At 41.2% G+C, this 23,122-nt stretch overlaps 1 protein-coding gene across 8 annotated transcripts in view; it reads left to right on the top strand.

The window, feature by feature from the left end:
• The window catches only part of NEO1 (neogenin 1), a 553,761-nt gene that overhangs the window by 43,432 nt on the left and 487,207 nt on the right, over window positions 1-23,122 (top strand). The window contains exon 1 of one of the 8 annotated variants that reach the window (XM_044979727.1): window positions 22,341-22,369. The exons of the other annotated variants lie outside the window; for them this stretch is intronic. Coding sequence (XP_044835662.1) covers window positions 22,356-22,369 — 14 coding nt within the window. The 5' untranslated portion in view covers window positions 22,341-22,355. Of the gene's footprint in view, window positions 1-22,340; window positions 22,370-23,122 lie in introns of those variants that run through there. 8 annotated transcript variants of the gene reach the window in all.

The following is a 23,122-nucleotide window of genomic DNA, read 5'->3' on the forward strand; positions in this document are numbered from 1 at the left end:
ATAGATAATTTGTAGAAGCCCAGTCTGAGATGCAGTCCATTTTTCTCAAATTCTTTGTAGCCCCATGAAGTGTGGGTGGCTACTGAAGTTCTCAGTGTGGATGGTTGTTGAAGTGTTGGTAAAAGTGGGGTCTTCCAGGTTTCATCAGGAGGTTTATCATCACTTGCAGCTTTAAACTAACTGACTCTAACATAGTCACAGTGAGATGAAGTAGTTGGCAAAGCCTCTACATCTATCACAGGGATTCTCAATTTTTTTCTTCAAGGCCCTCCCAACTTGCTATTAAAAACTCTATGGCTCACCTGTGCCACAACTGTTTTGCTGCAAATAAAAGTCAGGTCTGGTGCAAGGGAGTAGCAAGCAAGGCAATTGAATGGGGCCCCACATCACAGGAAATCCTGCAAAGCTAAGTTGCCCAGGCTTAGGCTTCAGACCCGGATGGTGGGTCTCAGGGTTGAGGGCATCAAGCCTGTGCCGGCGGGGCTTCGGCTTTCTGCCCTTGGCCCCAGTGAGTCTAATGCCAGCCCTGCTTGGTGGACCCCCTGAAACCTGCTTGCAGCCCCCCCAGGGGCCCCGGACTCCTTGTTGAGAACTGCTGATCTATCAGATTTCACATATATGGCTCTGTCATATTTCCCATGAAGACTGTAGCTAACAATGTCATAGCCTCTGATTGTCAACCTACTGCAAGAAAGGAATCTAGATGCATTTCTTGGAGACAAATAGTGTCAACCTTGTGACAGGCCACAAGATTCTCTATTACTAAGCACTTTGCAGCTGACAGCCCCTCAAGCTTGAGTTAAAGAATGGAAAACAAAGAACCTATGAATACTGCTCCCATATCACTGTAGCTGGTATCAAGCATACATAGATTCAGTTTGCTGCTTTAGTTTCCCTAGAAATGTGCTCATGGGGTACACATTAACAATGTAGCAGCATTGCCCCCAGAGTTTAATGATTGTATCTAATTGTTGTTATAGATCAGGGACTCTCAAATTTCATTGCATCGCAAGCCCCTTCTGACAACAAAAATTACTACATGAGCCCAGGAACGGGGACTGAAGCCTGACCCGCTCGAGCCCCATCACCTCGGGCAGGGTAGGGGGGGAAGGCCAAGCCCCGTTGCCCCGGGCCCAACACCACCAGGGCGGTGGGGCTTGGGCTTCTGCTTTGACCCCGGATCCCAGAAAGTCTAATGTCATTAAAATGGGATCGCCACGAACTATTTGAGAACTGCTGTTATAGATTAATCTACAAGGCCATGTCAATAGCTCAAGCTCAGTGGGGCCATTGTGAGATCACCCTTAGATTCCAGCCGATTTGCATGGCTGAAATGAATCAGTGGCACAGTGAGGGGTGTGTGTGTGTGTGGGGGGGGGGGACGACTGCACGTGTGTCAAGAGTTGTCATTGGTAGATTATTTGGCCCTCAGATGTCGCTTCTCTTAAAAATTCTTTGGCCACATGCTAGGAAATTAATGGCCAGATTCACCAGCCTGCTTTGGATGCTTTGTGCTGCTCTTTAGTAGTACAAAACAACCTGAGTGAACTGGTCTATTCGGCCTTAAATTTAAAATAAAAATGATTTAAGGTTATTTAATGACTTTAGCTCATTAGAGGTATTGCATGATAGCATTCTGATTGGATTTCTTGACTTATGTTCATGTATTTTAAAAAATCATTAAAAAGGAAAATCCAAGGTGGTAGAAATTACCTTACCTTGTAGATAATGTTGGAAGTATAGAATCTTAGAAATGTAGGGCTAGAAGGGACCTTGAGAAGTCAGTCCAGCACCGGTGCTGAGGCAGCACCAAGTAAACCTAGACCATCCCTGACAGACATTTGTCTAAACTGTTCTTGATAAATCTCCAGTGATGGGGATTCTATAACCTTCCTTGGGATTATATTCCAGAGGTTAACTACTATTATGTTTAAAAAGTTTTCCTAATATCTAATCTAAATCTTCTTTGCTGCAGATTAAGCTGATTGCTTCTTGTCCTCCCTTCAGTGGACATGGAGAACTATTGATCACTGTCCTCTTTATAAAAGCTCCTCACATATTGAAGACTGCTATCCGGTCCCACCGAGTCATCTTTTCTCAAGACTAAACATGCCCAGTTTTTTAACCTTTCCATGTACATCAGGTTTTCTAAACCTATTTATAATTTTTTGTTACACTCCTTGGGACTCTCTCCAATTTGTCCACATCTTTCCTAAAGTGTGGCACCCAGAATAGGACACCGTATTCTAGCTGAGGCCTCTCAAGCGTATAAGACAGTTACTGCCTATATCTTACATATAGCATTGCTGTTAGTACTCCCAAGAATATTAGCTCTTTTTACAACTGCATAGTATTGTTGAATCCTATTTAATTTGTGAACAACTGTAACCCCCAGATCCTTTTCAACAGTACTACCATCTAGCCAGTTATTTCCCATTTTTTAGTTGTGTGTTTGATTTTTTTCCTTCCTAGATTAATTACTTTGCACTTGCTTCTTATTGTTTTTCATTTTGTTGATTTCAGTCCAATTCTTCAATTTATCAAGTTTATTTTGAATTCTGATCCTATCCTCCAAAGTGCTTGCAGTCCCTCCCAGCTTGGTGTCATCTGCAAGTTTTATAACCATACTCTCCACTCCATTATCCAAGTCATTCATAAAAATATTCAATAGTACCAGACCTAGGACTGACCCCTGTGGGACACCATTCGGTACATCCGCTATTTGACAGCAAACCATTGATATTTCGTCTTTGAGTATGGATTTTTTAATCAGTTGTGCAGCCACCTTATAGTAATTTCATCTAGACCACATTTCCCCAGTTTGCATATGAGAATGTCATGTCAGGACTGTGTCAAAAGCCTTATTAAAATCAAGATATGTCACATCTACTACTTCTCCCTATCCACTAGGCCAGTTACCTTGTCAAAGAATGAAATTAAGTAGATTTGGCTTGATTTATTCTTGACACATCCATGTTGGCTAGTCTCTATAATCCTATTCTCCTTTAGATACTTACAGATTGATAGCTGCTTCTGGTATCTTTCCAGGTATTGAAGTTAGGCTGACTCTAGTAATTTATGGGTTGAAAACATTACACTTGAAAAAAATATTTGCAACAATCATTACAAACCAAGGAAATTCAGAATTGAATTTCAACTCCATGTATTTTCAGGTTGTACAAGAAATCCAAACACACATGTAAGGCACCCAAGCAAACTTAACTCAATCCTGTATTGACACTTAGCACTCAAATCATGCCAGAATGCTCGTGAATGCCATTACAGCAGTTTTTTTGGTGGGGAGCCAGAATGGCATTCCAGTACTTCTGTCAATCCTGGGTCAGACGGCTTCTTTTCCAACCCCAACTGCATAGTATCCTCTGAGCCAACAGGGGGTACTTGGTGGTGGGTCAGCATGGAGGAAGCTGGTGGTGTTGCGGTCAGGACAGCATGAGCTATGTCAGGAGATGGGTAGAAGAGCTGCCTGGACAGTGGAGCCCCCCCTGCAGGGAGCAGGAGTCAGTCACAGGTTTGAGGGGGACAGTATGGGCTCTGCAGAGAGTCAACCCCTGCTCTTCTGAACCTCCCCTGGCTACCCTACTGCCCCAATCTTCCTCCCAGCTCCCCCTGTTATCCCGCTGCTCCCTCCCAACGCCTCTCACTCACTTGTGTTCGAGCACTTCTGTTTTGTGGACTGGAGGCCTAGTGATGACCTAGTTGGGGAGTGTTAGAAAAACAGTCAATCTCTTTTTAAAATTCAGTTGCAGCTAATCTGAGGCAGCATACATTAAAATATCCTAATCTTAATTGTACGGTTATTGCCTGGTTATTATCTCAGTTTTACAGTTGGGGAAACTGAACCACAGGTAAAGTGACGTGACCAAAATGAGAAACAGTGTCAGAGTTGGGTATAGAACCTGATTTCTAGTGGGTAGAGAACAAGATTAGACTATGCTGCTCCCTGTATGGCAAACTTTACAAGTGTGGTTCTGTGGAAATTGAAAGGAGCTGAGGGATGGTTAGGGTGGGTCTCTTATACCCTCTGTTTCCAGTAGCATGAGGGGGATGACTTACCTCTCCTGGTGTGTGTGTGTGCGTGTGTGTTTTTTTTTAAAATATTTTTTTTAACTGCTACCAAAGGTACTGTGGCATGGTAAAGTGGTATTGTCTTGTATATTCAGTGTGAGTATACAGTTATTGCCAATTAGCTTTGTTCTGTTGAAAATGATCAGATGCTTGTTTTGGGAAGGGACCTCCTCCAGTCTTTCTTGTAGTATTCTGCAGTAGTCATCCTGGGAATTGCTTTTGTTTGCTGGTTTCTTATACAGGTGATCTATACAGACAGTTTGCCTGAAAGTCAGGAAGATTTCTTGCCTAGAACTAGTATCAGAGGGGTAGCCGTGTGAGTCTGGATCTGTAAAAGCAGCAAAGAGTCTTGTGGCACCTTATAGACTAACAGACGTTTGGGAGCATGAGCTTTCGTGGGTGAATACCCACTTCGTCGGATGCATCCGACGAAGTGGGTACTTGCCTAGAACTAGGTTCTCTGAATATTGAATATTCTCTGAATTCACATTGATTTAAAAGAACCAGGATTTTACTCAAAGAATCTGCTTACAAAGATTTACGGTATAGTAGCTGTTCTCAAGCGGTGGTATGTGGAGCGCTGCCTGGTCATATGTAACATTGTTTTAAGATCAATCAGATTAAGATACTTTGTCATGCAATGCATTTTAGCTAATAAGGAAAGTGAACGGTGGTGGTAGCTGGCATGGATGCTCATGAAGAGGAGGTGGTGGTGATGTCTTTAAGACAGATTTAAGAGGTCAATGCTATGCACAGGTTTGGGGGGACCTGTGATCTAGAGTTTATATCTGATTATCAACTTAATATCTGTTGTCAGATGTCACTGGTATGGTGCTCTGCTCTGTTCGATGATAAGTCGTGTGTGTGTGTGTGTGTTTTCCCTCTGTGTGCTGACCTGGCTCTACAGATAGCTGACACAGCAGACCACGAGAGAACCTCCCCAATGACCACAGACTCTGAAGGCACCCGACCCGGTTTATTGTCAAATGAAGCACAGTAATAGTTTCCCACAGACCCTACAGGACATACTACAAATATGTGCCCCCTGACAATGGACCAGCTCAGTCAGTGGTGGGATTCTCCACTGCCCCCTAGGCCAGACCAAGGCAACCCCTCGGGTTCATTCTTATACACAGGTACAAACAAGTTATGCATCACTCCTGACAACCCCTCTACATGTACAAGAGAAGTACAACCCCTCTACATGTTAGGGTGCCGCCTCTCACCTTGTACATGTTGGTTCGAACAAAACAACTCTATCCATCATATTATCCTTTTGACCCTGTCTTTAGGATGGGTCAGCATGTTCCTTATTATCTATGTGGAATGTGTTAGTACGGGAATGTTCTGGTGCCATCCTGGCACGTTTATCTTACTAGTGCTTACTACCTTTTAGATATGTGTATATGTGCAACATCAGCTTTTTTCTTAACTTCTGTGAGCAGGGCCTGCCCCTGGCTCACAGTTTAACTTTGCTTATGTTAACAAAGTCTTGACCATTACTTAAGGCCTGAACTAAGGTCTCATACTGGGCCTCTGTTACAAGGGTTTATGTTTCGGGGCCTCATCTTACTACAATATGCTAATATACTAATATTATGGAAGTCTCTTATTGGATGCGATGCATAAGATATGAATGAAAAACAAACTAATTTCCCTTTTCTTTCTCTACTTTTCCCTCTTCCTTCCCTAATATCAGATTAATTCTCTGTCCCAAGTGAAGACTAAACAGTTGTTAGCATTTAGTTAAGCATTGGGTTTCAGGATATGCACTGTGATCTAGGGATTTTGAAAAGCTCCATAAAGTTTTCTTACAAAGCATCTTGGTTTATGTCACTTGACTGAGATTGTAAGATGTTGTGGCCAGGGAATCTGTCCTTTACTTGGTCTGTGAAGTGCTATATACAGTGAGTTGTGCAGAGAATCATTTCTTTCTCTGTTACATTTAAAGAAATTAGAATTGTGGGTTGTGGAGTGGAGGGAGGAATAGGTCACCTTTGAATAATTCCATTTATATCATGAGCTGCAGTCAAATGTATGATAGTTTTTGTCTGTAAACACAGAGCTGTATTTGTAGGGTTGGGTTAATTTTGTATTTCCATTTTCAAGTGCTTCTGGCCCTTTCAACAGTCTCTATTTCTAATAATCTACTGTTTTAAAAAAGGCCCTAATTTATGATTAGAAACTAATCTAAAGCTTTCTCTTGGCATTACTATTTGACCCTGTTGGATTTAGTTAGTAAAGGAAAACAAGAGACCCTCGGTTGCATGGAGAACTTAAATAACTGCTCTAGCCACTAGAACAATCATTTTAAATCAAGCTTTATGGTTCCTAAAGCAACAGGTCCTAAGAGTTGGAAACATGGCTTTATTCCATAGGTCATTCTAATATAATGCATAACCACACTTTCTGAAACTGCATAATCGTTTGTTAGAAATATAAAATAAATTAAAACAGCTTCATTTTTGAAATGTGAAAAATAATCCTTGTATTGAGTATCTTCAATTTAAAATAAACAATTTAAAATAAAAATGGGAAAACTAGTGTTCTAGCGGTGCATTTAAAATGCATGCCAGTATTTTTATCATAAACCTCTATTTTCAGACTGGTATCTCTCTAGTACCATTTATTACTACTTACATCTGTAGTAGTTACTAGTGATCAAAATTAATGTTGTTTAACATTGAGAGACTCAACAACATTATATATATATATATATATATATATAATATAATTTTTTTTTTACCTTTTTTAAAGGTAAAGGATACAGAGGGACCTAGACAAATTAGAGGATTGGGCCAAAAGAAACCTGATGAGGTTCAACAAGGACAAGTGCAGAGTCCTGCATTTAGGCTGGAAGAATACCATTCACTGTTACAGACTAGGGACCGAATGGCTAGGAAGCAGTTCTGCAGATAAGGACCTAGGGGTTACAGTGGACGAGAAGCTGGATATGAGTCAACAGTGTGCCCTTTTGGCTAACGGCATTTTGGACTGTATAAGTAGGGGCATTGCCAGCAGGTTGAGGGATGTGGTCATTCCCCTCTATTCGACATTGGGGAGGCCTCATCTGGAGTAGTGTGTCCAGTTTTGGGCCCCACACTACAAGAAGGATGTGGAAAAATTGGAAAGAGTCCAGTGAAGGGCAACAAAAATGATTAAGGGGCTGGAGCACATGACTTATGAGGAGAGGCTGAGGGAACTGGGATTGTTTAGTCTGCAGAAGAGAAGAATGAGGGGGGATTTGATAGCTGCTTTCAACTACCTGAAAGGGGGTTCCAAAGAGGATGGATCTAGACTGTTCTCAGTGGTAGAAGATGACAGAACAAGGAGTAATGGTCTCAAGTTGCAGTGGGGGAGGTTTAGGTTGGATATTAGGAAAAACTTTTTCACTAGGAGGGTGGTGAAGCACTGGAATGGGTTCCCTAGGAAGGTGGTGGAATCTCTTTCCTTAGAGGTTTTCAAGGTCAGGCTTTACAGAGCCGTGGCTGGGATGATTTAGTTGGTAATTGGTCCTGCTTTGAGCAGGGGTTTGGACTAGATGACCTCCTGAGGTCCCTTCCAACCCTGATATTCTATGAAAGAAAAATAGTACACAAAATGCATAATGTTGACACAAAGCAAGGGAAGACATAAATGTATAAAATATGTATTTGAATAGGTACAATAATGTGCCATCATATCTGCATTTCTGGTCTTTGGATTTTCATCATGGTTGTAATGTTTTTAAACATACTTGCATAAAAAGTCATCTACACCTTGCCCTTATTCAGTGACTAAATCACTTTTTACCTGTTTGTCATATAAAGTAGTTGTAAGATGTTTATTAGGTATTGTGCACAAATATAAACAGATTGATATACATTCTACAGAAGCAACATTTAGCCATATAAATCTACAGAAACATACAGTTGATATCTTAATGCCCCAGTGCTGCAGCTGACTCTTCAGAGGCAGACTGCTGAGCTTGCAGGGAGTCCTATTGAAGATGAGCTTCTGCACTGACGTTGATGTGGCCACCTTCAGGTTAGATGCAAGATCAGGGCCTAAGGGCTTGGCTACACTCGAAACTTCAAAGCACTGCTGCGGGAGCGCTGCCGCGGGAGCGCTTTGAAGTGTGAGTGTGGCCGCAGCGCCAGCACTGGGAGAGAGCTCTCCCAGCGCTGCACGTACTCCACCTCCCTGTGGGGATTAGCTTGCAGCGCTGGGAGCTGTGCTCCCGGCACTGTTTACACTGGCGCTTTACAGCGCTGTATCTTGCAGCGCTCAGGGGGGTGGTTTTTTCACACCCCTGAGCGAGAAACTTGCAGTGCTTTAAAGCGCCAGTGTAGCCAAGGCCTAAGTGTTAATATTCAGTTTTCCAAAGAGTTGATTTAACAGTGATGACAGTAATTAGCTTTTCATGCATCCTTGAATGTGTTTTTTTACAATCTAATAATCTTATTCTAATTATGAAAGAGCTGCAGCCACCGTCCTTGTCACCTACTTGTAGAAATGAACCCCCTTTAAATTGTATTCTTATTTAAGATGTTTGGCAAAAAAAAAGAACTGGTGCTTGGAATGCCTGACTTGCCTGTTGTCTGAGAAAACAGCCTAAAGTCTAGGCTAGAAGATGTGATAGAATTATTTAAAAAAATATATAGTGGTGGTGATTTGGCCATTCTGGTGATTTTTACATTTGCCAAGTTGCCCAAGAAAAACTTCTGAATGTATTGTGTATTATAATACAAAGCCTGTTATCTGCCTTATTATTTTCCATCTTCTTCTTTCCCAAAGATATTTTTTAATTTTGAGTGCTTACAGCTCCTCTCAAGTGTCTCTTGTCCCCCTTTCTTGTTTTTAAAAAATTAGAATTTCCATTTTCTGTGTGTGTGAGGGGGGAGGGGAGGAGGAGGAGTAGTTGTGTGGGTTTTTTTTGTTTTTTGTACTGTTCCCTATTTGAATGCTTCTGGTCAGCTCTTCACCACTCCCTGGTATGAAGTTGAATAGGAGTAACAGTGAATTGGTGGTCAGGGGTGTAGTGAGATCAGAAATGGCAAGAAAAATCCTGTTGTGCTTTTTTTTTGTTTTTGGGTGCACTTTTCTTTCCCTCTTAAATTTTAGCATAAAACCCTTCATTTTGAGAGTACTCTTTTCTATACCTTAGTTAATTTGATCAGTGCCTTTTAATGGCCAATAAGGTGTTTATAAACACACATTTCTCAGGTCTACTTTTATTTTTGTTGGTTATTGAGTCTATTTATGGTAAGTTAATTTTCAAACAGATTTGGATGATTGTAATTTGGAGTGACAAATACGTGTGGTATACCCAAAAAAGCACCCGGGGTTTTTTACTTTTTGTTTTGTATGTTACTGAACAAGTCTTTGCTTAATAGGGTTGCTCTAATCCTGTTGCTGATATTTTCATTGCCTGACAGAGCAGAGGAATGTTTGAGGCCCTCAGTAGGGGGCTGGTGAAAGCTGTTAGCCGTCAATAGCAGTAAGGTTTGGACTGTGATTGGAGAAGAGCTGTAATAGTCCTGTGTATCGGAACAGAAGTGGTTGTAGCTGAACAGATTTTTTTTCCTTAGGATGAGAAGAAGTAATTTACACATGATATAGTGCACTGCTCTTATGAAGTTCTAATAGCAGGAAGCTAAATGTATGCAGTTTTATTTGCCCGAGAAATTGATTTTCTTTTGGTAGACCTGAACACCGAGGGCCTGGATTACAACGAATTACTGTATACCTGAAGTGATTTACTTCTCTTCTCCACCAGCCCCTCCAATACCTCGTAATCTCAGTTTTTGGCTAATATTTGCATCTAAATTACTTGGTTATAACTATGTTCAGTTCTGAAAGGTTTAAATTTGGAAATGCATAAGAAATCAAACAATATTACTTCAAATGTGGCACGGTATCAAAGATAAAGCTAAAAAAAATTCTGTCAGCAGTGTTTCGAGGCTGCATATTTCTGCTTTTAATCAATGCTACTGGAAATGTATTTGTAGGGAAGAAGCAGCTATGTAAATATATACATTAATATAAACAAACATTGAGTTCTATATCTTGGAAAACAAAACATGCATTAGGAAGAGAATAAATTCAATTCCCTAGGGAGAGCAACAGAAGGGCATTTGACAAATATGTCAGGCCGAGTGAAATTTAAACTAAAGCTACATGCATCAGTCTGAAAATTCACTTTCTGTAATGTGTAAGGCTGAAGAGTTAAAATATTAGTCTTAAACATTTTTTAAATATTGCACGTTTCAGTGGAGCAGCCAGAGGAGCTATGTCTGCTGTAGGCTGTGTGTTGACGCTATATGCTTTTTCTCTGCTTTTCTCTTCAAAACATACGGAACCCAGAACATTAAGTGCATTAGGTTAATATGGGCAATATAAACATTAAATGCTTGTTGTGTGAATTGAGTACTTTAAGAAACTTAGACTATATCAACTGAGAATAAATTTGCTGAAATAGCAAATCATATTATTTTCCGTATTTTTCCCTGGATTACATAGGGTTGCCGGGTATCTGGTTTTCGACCAGAACACCTAGTAGAAAAGGGACAGCACCGCCAACGGGGCCATTAAAAGTCTGATCGGTGGTGCAGCCCGGCTAAGGCAAGCTCCCTGCGGCTCACGGAAGTGGCCAACATGTACGGCTCCTAGGTGCAGTGGCGATCAAGGAAGCTCCGTGTGCTGCCCCTGCCCTGAGCATCAGCTCTGCAGCTCCTATTGGCCGGAAACTGTGTCTAATGGGAGCTGCGGGTGGGGGCGGGGGCAGGGCCTGTGGGCCAGGAGCTGCCTGGCTGCGCCTGCAGGAGCGTGCCGGCTCCTTCCAGGAGCTTCACAGAGTCAGGGCAGGCAGGGAGCCTGCCTTATCCCCATTGCGCTGCTGACCAGGAGCCACCTGAGGTAAGCGCTGCCCAGCTGGAGCCCGAACCCCCTCCTGCACTCCAACCCCTGACCCCATGTCAGAATCCCCTCCTGGAGCATGCACCCCCTCCCACACCCCAACACCCTCCCCCAGCCCTGAGCCCCTTCTGGCACCCAGACTCCTTTCCCGGAGCCTGTACCCTGCAACCCCATCTACACCCCAAACCCCTCATCTTCTGCCCCACCCCCAGCTGGAGTCCACACCCCAACCCCCTGCCCGAGCCCTGAGCCCACTCCTGCATTCCAAACCCCTTGGCTCCAGACTGGAGTTCCCTCCTGCACCCCAAACTCCTCATCCCTGGCTCCACCCCAGAGCCCACACCCCCAGTTGGAGCTCTTACCCCCTCCCGCACCCAAATCCTCTGCCCCAGCCTAATGAAAGTGAGTGAGGGTAGGGGAGAGCAAGCAACGGAGGGAGGGGGAATGGAGTGGGTGGGGGGTGGGACTTCAGGGAAGGGGCTTGGCAGGGGATAGGGCAAGGGTGTTCGGTTTTGTACCATTAGAAAGTGGGCTACCCTAGGATTTCACCAAGTGGGACGTTTCTCAACTAAGGAAAAATGGGTAGGAGAGTACATTACCATGGCTACAGGGATCAATCTGGTGGATTGTGAAGTGGAAGTGAGCGCTTGAACAGGTGACTAATATTAAATTAATAAATGTAATGCTTTTAGAATTACTTGGTTATAGTAGAATAACTATAAGGATTATTTTGATATCATATACTGTACCTTTTAAATATATTAGTCCAACCATATAACTTTGAATATACAAAGTGACATCTGCATTATTCCTGTCAATATCTGATACTCTACTTAGAGTGGCATTGTTCAAAGCTTGATTTTTTCTGACCCTTTTATAATGTAAAATGTTGAGTTAGTAAGCCACCAGTGAATTTAAAACATCACATGCATATGAGAAGACCAATGGATTTCTCTTTTTGCAAATTTGGAAGAAAATAAGATGAATATGGTTGGACAAATTTTATAAGGAACAGTTGTCATGAAAACACTAATTATGGTGAATAGCTTTATCATGAGTGTTTTGCAAGGTTAATAGTGCTTGCTGTAGTAGGAAGAAAGCCTAAAATATAAGCCCTTGTATAAAAGGCCTGGTATGAGTCCTGAGCTAAAATAGTAAGCAAGCTTTGCTAATATAAAGCAAAGTTAGCAAAAGTCAGGCTGTAAGCAAATGTCATGCTCTGCTTGCTTGCAAGTTCACAGAATCTGGCAAAAACAGGGCTAATATTGCAAAAACACACATTCCTAAGAAGTACTAGGTACAAAGTACTCATGCAAACACATTCCAGAACAGTGGTACCAAAATATCCTAATATCAAGGATGGTACAAAAACAGTCCCAAAGGATAACAGGAACACACTGACCTCTCCTAAAAGATAAGGTCAGAATAACAATGTAATAAATAAAAATGTTTTAATCAAGCCAGTATGTAGAAGAAGATGGGTAATAACTAGCCACGTCAGGGGGCAGTAATTAAGTCAGAGGGGCAGTACATAACTTGTTTGTATCAGGGTATAAAGAGGTATCTTTGACAAAGTGTCTTGGTCCATTCGAGGGGGGAATGGAAAGTCCCACCATTCACTGAACTGTGTCCATTGTCATGAACACACATGTCTTAGTATCCTCGTAAAGCTGTAAGATTTAAGAACTGTTTTGGGGAAGAAAAGTTACAAAGCCCAATCCAGCTGTCATTTCTCTGCCTCTTTCTGAATAACTTGTAAAATCACAACAAACTCCTGAATTATTGTTTTTGCATCTAGGTTTGTTTTACCATTGAGGAAGAGCTGTGTGCATATATAATATGCATAATATTTAATCCTTCCAACCTCTGGTTTTTAATTTAAATTAGAAACAAAATGCCAGATTCCAAAACTGAATGGTCTTGGTGACCCTAAAGTGTAAGGTGACCTTTTTTGGCACTGATCCCATTTTAAGAATGTATTGCTTCTTTGAGCCAAACTTTCAAACAGATATTATTTTACAATTTAATTGGCTACATACATCTTGAAAAGGATATATACCAGTGTTTTTTTCCACTGTGGAGACATAAAGGTTTGTTTCACAGAAGAGAGAGCATAAACTAGCAGTTACAAGGAAGCTTGTGTGAACTGAGCTATACTGTATACTTTTAGGGAAAAAGTTTGATCTTGGTTTGTAGCTTTTGGCAGCTTCAAACAAAACAGTCAGTGTTCTAGAGAAACTAAGGATTCTTTTTATGTTCTTGAAGACGCATTTAAAGACACAAACACTACTCCAAATCATTGTAAAACATCATCTGAAACAAACTTGCTTTCTTTAGCAGAAGGCTCCTTGCCTAGCTTCCTTTCTAAGATTTCTACATGCACCATTAATAATGTCAGTTTGTGGTATATGTATTGTACACAAGACAATTGCTTTAGAAACAAAGACCAGCTTGAAATGTAATAATCAAGCTGGTTTGAAGTGTAAAAATCTTTTTTACAAGTTTTTGGCTGCAAGCAAACCAGTTCAAGTCATTCTGAAACCAACAGAATTGTTTTCCTGCTGACCCACATTTAGGCTCTTTCATAAGATCCAATCAAGTTGGGAACTCAATATTGGTTACATAAGCAATAGGGAGCCTAAAAACTTACGCATCCATCACAAAATATCTCCTCTTCTCTGAGTGTGTGGTTGGTATTGCCTCTCGATAGGTAATCCAGTCACTTGCCAGAAATTGAAAGCAGTCAACTTCATTTTCATTTTGTAAACCTTAGTGCTCTGGTATCAGCATGGGTAGATTGTCACTAGTTAGCTGCCTCTACAGAAGGAGCTGCAGTTGTTGTTTGTTCCTACTCTGTAAAGGACATATTTTATTGATTTTCCCCTAGCTGTGGGGGCTGGTTATTTCATCATGATCTCCTTGATTCTTTGCTGTGGCTCCCCTTTTCTTGGAGGGATTTTGTTTCCTAAGGACTTCTGCTGGGTCTGAGGTAGCTGAGGATTGTCATTAATGGATTTCTGAATAGGACTAGTCGTCATCTAAGGGTACCATGAGGATTTGGTGTACCTTACCAGTAAAATTACTTCAAGAAGGACGTATTCTCCTTAATTGCCATAGAAGTCCAAACGTCAGCATTGGAAGAGGGGAAAAAACGTAGATCTAAAAGAGGGGTTCTCTTCTCATATAAGTCTGTATTGGTGCACCCTGATGTCAAAAATTATTTGAATATGAAGAGATCTATGATCCGTGATTCACTTCAGATCATGGACTTCGTATCTTCTCCTAGTTTAGCTGAGAATTTGGGCTGATATACCCATATACTGAGTGAGAAAGCAAACCAATTTCTGGACAACAGCGCTTCTCCCTTAAGGACCAAACCCCATAGACAAAAGAAGAGAGACCCCACTTAGGATTCTGGATTCATGCTTGAAATTTCTGTGCATGCAGTGTACACCTTGAGTAGTTGTCAGGCGATCACACATTATTGAAAAGTTTGTCTCTGGCTTCCAGAGACAATTCAGGTGAATGATGTCATCTTTTCTAGGTTCAGCATTGTTATTTGTGTGAAATGCCAGTTATGACATGACATTCACAGCTAGAATTGAGGCAGCCTAGAGAGCAACTAAAAGATCACTGAACAAGAGCAAGTCTGCATCTTATGAGAACAAGTCAGAGGCCCTGCCCTCAAAAGCATAAACCTAAGTTTGACATGACATAACCAGTGAGGATCAAAAACAGGTAGAGAGAAGATGAGGATAAGATGATCATATGATTATGTACATCTTGATGATTATGTTGAATTTTTCTATTTGCTTCTTGTGTTTCATCCCCTTCACCTCAGTATCTTTGTCCAAACCTTCCATATCTTTATTTAATGTCACTCCACCCAGACAGCTGCACTCTGCAGCACGGTATGGGGAGGAGGTGATCAGCTCTCTGTGGAGAAAGAAGTAGTTCGGGGCTATTTAGGAAAGCTGGACGAGCACAAGTCCATGGGGCCGGATGCGCTGCATCCGAGGGTGCTAAAGGAGTTGGCCGATGAGATTGCAGAGCCATTGGCCATTATCTTTGAAAAATCATGGCGATCGGGGGAGGTCCCGGATGACTGGAAAAAAGCTAATGTAGTGCCCATCTTTAAAAAAGGGAAGAAGGAAGATCCAGGGAACTACAGGCCAGTCAGTCTCACCTCAGTCCCTGGAAAAATCATGGAACAGGTCCTCAAGGAATCAATCCTGAACCACTTAAAGGAGGGGAAAGTGATCAGGAACAGTCAGCATGGATTCACCAAGGGCAAGTCATGCCTGACTAACCTAATTGCCTTCTATGACGAGATAACTGGCTCTGTGGATGAGGGGAAAGCAGTGGATGTGCTATTTCTGGACTTTAGCAAAGCTTTTGATACAGTCTCCCACAGTATTCTTGCCAGCAAGTTAAAGAAGTATGGGCTGGATGAATGGACGGTAAGGTGGATAGAAAACTGGCTAGATGGTCGGGCTCAACGGGTAGTGATCAATGGTTCCATGTCTAGTTGGCAGCCGGTATCGAGTGGAGTGCCCCAAGGGTCGGTGCTGGGGCCGGTTTTATTCAATATCTTCATTAACGATCTGGAGGATGGTGTGGACTGCACCCTTAGCAAGTTTGCAGATGACACTAAACTGGGAGGAGTGGTTGATACGCTGGAGGGTAGGGCTAGGATACAGAGGGACCTAGACAAATTAGAGGATTGGGCCAAAAGAAATATGATGAGGTTCAACAAGGACAAGTGCAGAGTCCTGCACTTAGGCCGGAAGAATCCCATGCACTGCTACAGACTAGGGACTGAATGGCTGGGCAGCAGTTCTGCAGAAAAGGACCTAGGGGTTACAGTGGACAAAAAGCTGAATATGAGTCAACAGTGTGCCCTTGTTGCCAAGAAGGCTAATGGCATTTTGGGTTGTATAAGTAGGGGCATTTCCAGCAGATCGAGGGATGTGATCATTCCCCTCTACTCAGCACTGGTGAGGCCTCATTTGGAGTACTGTGTCCAGTTTTGGGCCCCACACTAAAAGAAGGATGTGGATAAATTGGAGAGAGTCCAGCGGAGGGCAACAAAAATGATTAGGGGGCTGGAGCACATGACTTATGAGGAGAGGCTGAGGGAACTGGGATTGTTTAGTCTGCAGAAGAGAAGAATGAGGGGGGATTTGATAGCTGCTTTCAACTACCTGAAAGGGGGTTCCAAAGAGGATGGATCTAGACTGTTCTCAGTGGTAGAAGATGACAGAACAAGGAGTAATGGTCTCAAGTTGCAGAGGGGGAGGTTTAGGTTGGATATTAGGAAAAACTTTTTCACTAGTAGGGTGGTGAAGAACTGGAATGGGTTACCTAGGGAGGTAGTGGAATCTCCTTTCTTAGAGGTTTTTAAGGTCAGGCTTGACAAAGCCCTGGCTGGGATGACTTAGTTGGGTTTGGTCCCCCTTTGAGCAGGGGTTTGGACTAGATGACCTCCTGAGGTCCCTTCCAACCCTGAGATTCTATGATTCTATGATCACTCTGATCAACTTCCTCCCCTTACATTTTGTTTTTAATGCCCAAAGTGTGCTAAGTGTACAGTCAAAATAAGGCCTGGATTCCTGCCCCAAAGAGATTACTATCTTAAAATCAGGCTAAAGGTGGGGGAAAGGAGTACAATGTACAAATGAAATGAAGGGTAGTGGAAAGGATACTACATATAAGTATACAACAGGGGTTCTCAAACTGGGGGTCGGGACTCCTCAGGGGGTTGTGAGGTTATTACATCATAGAATCATAGAATATCAGGGTTGGAAGGGACCTCAGGAGGTCATCTAGTCCAACCCCCTGCTCCAAGCAGGACCAATCCCCAGATTTTTACCCCAGTTCCCCCAAATGGCCCCCTCAAGGATTGAACTCACAACCCTGGGTTTAGGAGGCTAATGCTCAAACCACTGAGCTATCCCTCCCTCAACCTAGGAAGGTTCCTTTACTCTTTTTCACATTCTAGACTTTGGACCTAGCATAGTCTTCTTTCTACAGAATGCTCCTTTTCTCACTAAAGCCCACTTCTTCCAGGAATGCCTTCTCCCTTCTCAATTTTCCAAGAACTTTCTCTCTTGGAATGTTGTTTGTCTTGTCTGATTTCAGATTGTGAGTAATTTAGAGTAGTGTTCATGTCTAATTTTTTTTCAAAAATTACTAATTTTGTTGCTCTTCCCCTGCCTGAAAATGTTCTGTAATTGTAAACAATGGAATATTCTATTGATGTATGCTACATGTATACTATTTTAAGTAACTAATCTTTGATCTTCATATTCACTATGCTTCCCATTGCATGAATTCTCCTGGGAAATTGGTGGTGAAACTGCCATATTTGCATTACTTGAAAACTTAGGTTTATATGATAGTTCTGTATCACTGTTAATTAGTTAAAGTTGGTACAGTGCTTTGAAGATGTAAAGCTCTACAGAAATGCTAAGTGCTCTTCTTCCAGAGGCAATTATTAATTATCAGGCTGATGTATACAGAGAGAAGATAAGACTATTTTGTCCAAATTTTAAGGATTTTGCCACAAATTTTGCCTAACGTTTGCAAGAAACTTAACTCTGCATTGTTTTCCTGCCATTGTTTTGTCAACTGTGGTACTGGTAGCAACTAATAATAAGTTACCAAAATGATTAAAAGCCAGCTCCCCCCCTCTTCTTTAAACGGAGGGCAAAAGGTAAACCTCTGGATATAAAAGTAAGTCTTGATTTGTATTCCAATTAACAACTTTTGGTTCTTAATTTTTGCTTAATGGTAAGTATGAATAATTTTCTTCTAAGTATTAAAAATTAATGGAGGATTGATTTTGTTTGTTTGTTTGACCACCCATATAATGGCCCTAATTCTAGTCGAACTAGACATTTGTCTGACCCTGAGGACCATGTCTTTTAACGTGCAATGCCAAATCTCCATAGAGAATAAGGCCAGCTGCTTTTGATAAGGAGCTACTAGAATTTTAAACATTTAGATGAATTACAGGTAAAAAGTATCAAAAGGAAATGTGATCGACCAAAAGCACTTGAAGCTGCTGCAACTCTGTCTTTATCATGGAGGCAATCAGTTGTTTGATATCTGTGGGTACATCTACAAGGTAGCTGGGAGGTGTAGTTCCCAGCTTGGGTAGATGAACACGTGCTGGTTCTCCTTGAGCTAGCACCTAGCATTAGTGGTGTGGCCACAGCAGCACACACTAGTCACCCATGTACGTACTTGTCTTGAGATCCTAGGTACTTATTCAGACTGCTATCCCAAGCTGCTCCCCATGCCACAATAGCAACATGGCTAATTTTAGGTGATAGCCCATTCAGAGTTGGCACATATCTTCTATCTGAGCTGGGTATTGTACCTCCCAGCTGCAGTGTAGCTGTAACCTGACAGGCTTCTCTGCAGAATGAATCATTTATTAGGTAATTTTGTCTTAACTTGAGAAATTCCTTATCACACATACATATTGTAGATTTGTTAGAGGAGAACAGATTTTTTTTAAAAAACGGTATCCCAACTTCGTTTAATCTCTTGATGGAGGCTGTGATGAATTAGTAAAATTGAGTAAGACATTTGGCAGTACGGTATCAGCTCATTCTTCTACTTTCTTATAATGGGACATTTGACCAAATGAAAACCCTATTGTTGCTGAGCCAGAAACAGGTCAATGTTTGAGTTTTAGGAATGTGCTTTTGATGTTCTTGGACAGCTTATCTCTCAACAAGAATTGTTAGTATTGGAGCTGCACAGATTGAATAAACTTCCTGGGAGGAAACAATTGTAAAGTATCCAGGAAGTTATTAGGAAACAGGGCAGAAGTTCACATTCACGGAGTTATTTTAAAAAAAGGCTGAGCCCTTTGAACACTGTCTTCCCTAACATAGAGCTTGAAAAATGTACTTGCTCTTGACTAGTAGGAAAGTCGTCTTGAGGGCTAAATAAAATTTCTCTAAAAACTCAAATTTAAATACTACAGGTGTTCCTAATGACTGAAGAAAATATATTGATACAGTACTGTTCTCTCCAAGTATGCAGCATTCCCAAGCAATTGCAGAGTGAAAATGTCTTGACTTTCATTGTTTTTCTGTTGCTGCCCATGGTATTCTGAATAGCAGCAGGATAACCAGCAAGTCTCTTGTCAGTTTCTACTGCTGTTTGGGAACACTAAGCAGCAGCAGAAAAGAAAATGATTAAAATTGGAGGCAGCAAAAAAGGAGATTAGGGGAAAGTTAGAATAGTCAGTATAAACTAGAATAAGAGATAGGAGCGTTGGTTTTCTTATCAAAGAGTTGTCCTGGACTTTGCTAGTGGATCCTCTCTCTAGCCTCTAACTTTCATATTGTCTTTGAGCTAGTCAATTAAGTTCTTGGTAATAGGTATTTGGTAGGTGTCCCAAAATTCCATACAATAGATGAGGAGACGGATATTAAAAATGCCAAAATCTGCTGTTGTGAGAAACTTGTCTCCATTAGATTGACTTAAAAGGAACCAGTTTACCCTCTAATTAGGGAGAAAAAATTATTTTTTTCTTCTGGAGAACTTGGAAAAAATATGAAAAGGAAAATATAATAAGGAAATATGGTAAGAAAAAGTAATTCTGTGCCTTAGCAGTTTACAGTTTTATTTCTGAATTAGAGGTAATGCAATTCCGTGTTCACTTTGTTTATGTAAGTTAAATAATCATAACTATCATAATACAGGAATGTATTCCCACAAATGGAGTTATGATCAGCAAGTCACTTATGAATTTTATTACTAAAGTATAATAAATGTTGACACTGTACCCAGTAATGGTTCTTAAAATGCATAACTCCCTCTTGAGTTCAGAAAATGGTCAGTGGAATGAATTTTTTGAGACTTCATGCTTAGTTAGAATTCAGAATTTAGAATTCAGATTTTATTTTTACTAACTTTAATGTATACATAAACATTTTGTTTATTATTACTAGCCGTTTTTTCTACCAGTAAGAATTTATATGGGAATTCTTTAAATTGTTAAAATTACACCCTGCCATCTTTTCTACGCTTTTAATTGCAAACTGTCAAAATAAACTTTAGAATTTAGCATTTTTTCAGCTAAGTTTCTGTTGGTTTAAATACACATTTTGTCTCCTGCTTTTGCAGATATCCATTTTTATTACCAAGAGAAACTAGAAGAATGTCGTGAGAATAATTAAAATTAATCTGTGTAGAGTTGCATGGTGGTATGATAGGCTTGTTAAATTTGTAGTTTATCTTATGGTTTTATACTGCTGCCCATCATTGTAGTATCTGAGCACTTTTCCTTTTTTTTTTTTTTTTTTTTAAAGAAAGAGTGAAGTCTCTAGTTTACTTCATGGAGTCTCTGGCACTTCTCCCTTTTGGGGTCAAAATTCTGCTTAGGGTAGGTTTTTTTGGGTAGAGAGGAGTTGCATGGGGTTTGGGAATAAAAGGAGTATTCACCTTGTCATCATCACTCATGGTGGAAAGGCTTTCTCAAAGAGGAACGCCTTGCAATGTGCCCTAGGGATGGCCTGACTGCGTTTGCCTTATATTCTCTAGAAAATTGTTCCATCTCGTTGACAGAATGGTTTGTTCCAGGTTCTCACATTCTTCGTCCGGGACTTCCCTGCACTGTTCCAGAGGCGTGCAGTTTTTCAAAGTGTTTTCCCTTTCTGTCCAATCTCACTGTCTTGCCTCGGGTCAGTTTGAGACAGTGGCTCATTAACTGTGCTGTGTAAACTAAAAGTTGGGGGGAGGAAACCAGATTTAAAAAAAGCTAATTGGCTTTAAAAAGTAGCTTTTAATATTGTCAATATATGGTCACTCTGTAGCAGAAATCATGGGGAGGGAGAAGTCACCTAATAACTCCATTTCAGTGGTGTTGAGGTTAAATGTATAGGTCACTGTACTCAATGACCTGCTTTCTATTTGCAGCTCTGTCACATGATTTATCTTCACAGCAGAGTAAACTTGTGTTATAACTTGAGCATTGCCTCTAAACTCAAATCTCATCCATTCTCAGGAAAACTTAAGTATAGTGGATGCTTTAAATTAGAGTTGGCTGGGTTGTTGCTGGTATAGACTGCAGCCTGTGTTAGTATGACGAGTCAACTGTGAACTCTGTGCAGCCCGGGTGTTGTTTTGCTGTGTTACTGTTCTTACTTTAGTTACCTCTGCAGTGAAAACACACCCTTGCTCCCTGTGTTATTTTTGGCAAGTCATTTCACCTCTGGTTCTATCCCCCCTTTTGTATGTCTTGTCTATTTAGATTGTAAATTTTTCAAGATGTAAGAGATGTTTGTACAGCAACAAGCACAATGGGGTTGCTGATCTCTGGCGCCGTAAACCATTACTGGAATGCAAATAATAATAGAAAATGACTCTCACGTGAATGTGCCAGGTTAGTTAGCCTGAATATGTGCCATCTTTCTTTCATGGGAATTGGAAATTAATTCAGTGAAGAAATAGAACCTTAAAGGATATTTTATTTTAGAAATGAATAACATGCAAAGCTGTGCTTGGAAATTGATCCACTATTTATAGATTTCCGCTGTGAAAGATTTACAGCTGTCTGCTACCAGCACAGCTTATTAAGTATCTGAATTTTAATCTTACCTTGGATGGTTTAAAGAATTGTAGAGACCTCAAGGAAAGCTTTGAAAAACTAAAGGCATGTCTACACTTACCTCTGGAGTGATCAATCCAGTGGGGGTCGATTAATCGTGTCTAGTGAAGACATGATAAATTGACCACCGAGAGCTCTCCCGTTGACTCCGGTACTCCACTGGAGCGAGAAGTGTAGGTGGAGTCGATGAAGGCGCATCAGCAGTTGACCTACCGCAGTGAAGACACCACGGTAAGTAGTTCTAAGTATGTCGACTTCAGCTACATTATTCGCGCAGCTGAAGTCGTGTAACTTAGATCGGCCCCACCACCCCCAGTGTAGAGCAGGCCTTATTTAGAGAGAAGTCTGCCTCTACTGTGTGTGGTTTTTTGTTTTTTGTTTTTTATTGCTAAGGATATTTGCATAAACATAAGATTTTTGTTTAGAATTTCCTCTGTTCCTGCTGTTTTTCTCACAGTAACTAATTGTGATGTCACAAAATGAGCATGACTTCAGGTGGGAACTAACTTACTTGAGTTTCTCCAGCTCCATCAGAAGCTAGGGACACCATCCCTGTCCATCCTGGCTAATAGGTGGCAGGATCTTTCATAATTATATGATAGTGAGGTGGAAATATTGTTGCCAGGCACTTTCCCTGTTCAGAACTCCCTGAAATATGCTGCCATGGAGACGTTCCTGAGCACTTTACCTTCAAGAACAGGAATCTGTTTTTCAAGATATGTAAATGTCTTGTAATTCTTCTATGAAGAAATACCAGTAAGTTGTAACACATTGACATTTGCCCACTCACGTTCCTGCATAATTGAGATTGCTTGTTGTATTAGTTAATGATCTGTCTTTTTTGTATAAATAGAACCGACAGTTGAGGCCTGTTGTTGGAAATAATATTCCAAATACATTTATTATGGTTTGCCATGACTCAGATTTCACACAAGCATTCCTTTGTTAGTCCAAAGTCCACATGTTGTTGGTTACATCCAAAATACCAAAGCAAGAATCTACAAACTTATATTTTATATCCAAATTATAATGCAGTTACAAGCATTGGCCATAATATTTATAACAGAATCAAGCCTGGAAAACACCTTACCATCATGCCATCACTCCACCTTATTTTGCTATATCGTTTCTTAACTACTGGTTTAGCATTTCTTTATAATAAACAAACCAATTATTTGCTGCACCTGGTACCCAATTAACAATGTTTTCTCAACCTAATCCTTGAAAAAGGTAACTCTGGTATTTCAAGGGTCACGACCAGTGTTCCCTCGCATGTGCGGAGTGAACTTTGTGTGCACCAATGTGACACATCACCTTCAAATTGGTGCACATAACAAAATTCATGTGGTGGGGGTGGAGTGGAGGGGTTCAGAATATGGGAGGGCAGCTCAGGGCTGGGGCAGAGGGTTGTGGTGTGGGGGCTGAGGGCTCCGGCTGGGGGTGCGGGCTCTGGGGTAGGCCTGGGGATGGGGGGTTTTGGGTGCAGGCTGCCTGGGGGCTATGGTAGGG

Source organism: Mauremys mutica, chromosome 11, assembly GCF_020497125.1.
Source record: "Mauremys mutica isolate MM-2020 ecotype Southern chromosome 11, ASM2049712v1, whole genome shotgun sequence".
NCBI classification, from domain to species: Eukaryota; Metazoa; Chordata; order Testudines; family Geoemydidae; genus Mauremys; species Mauremys mutica.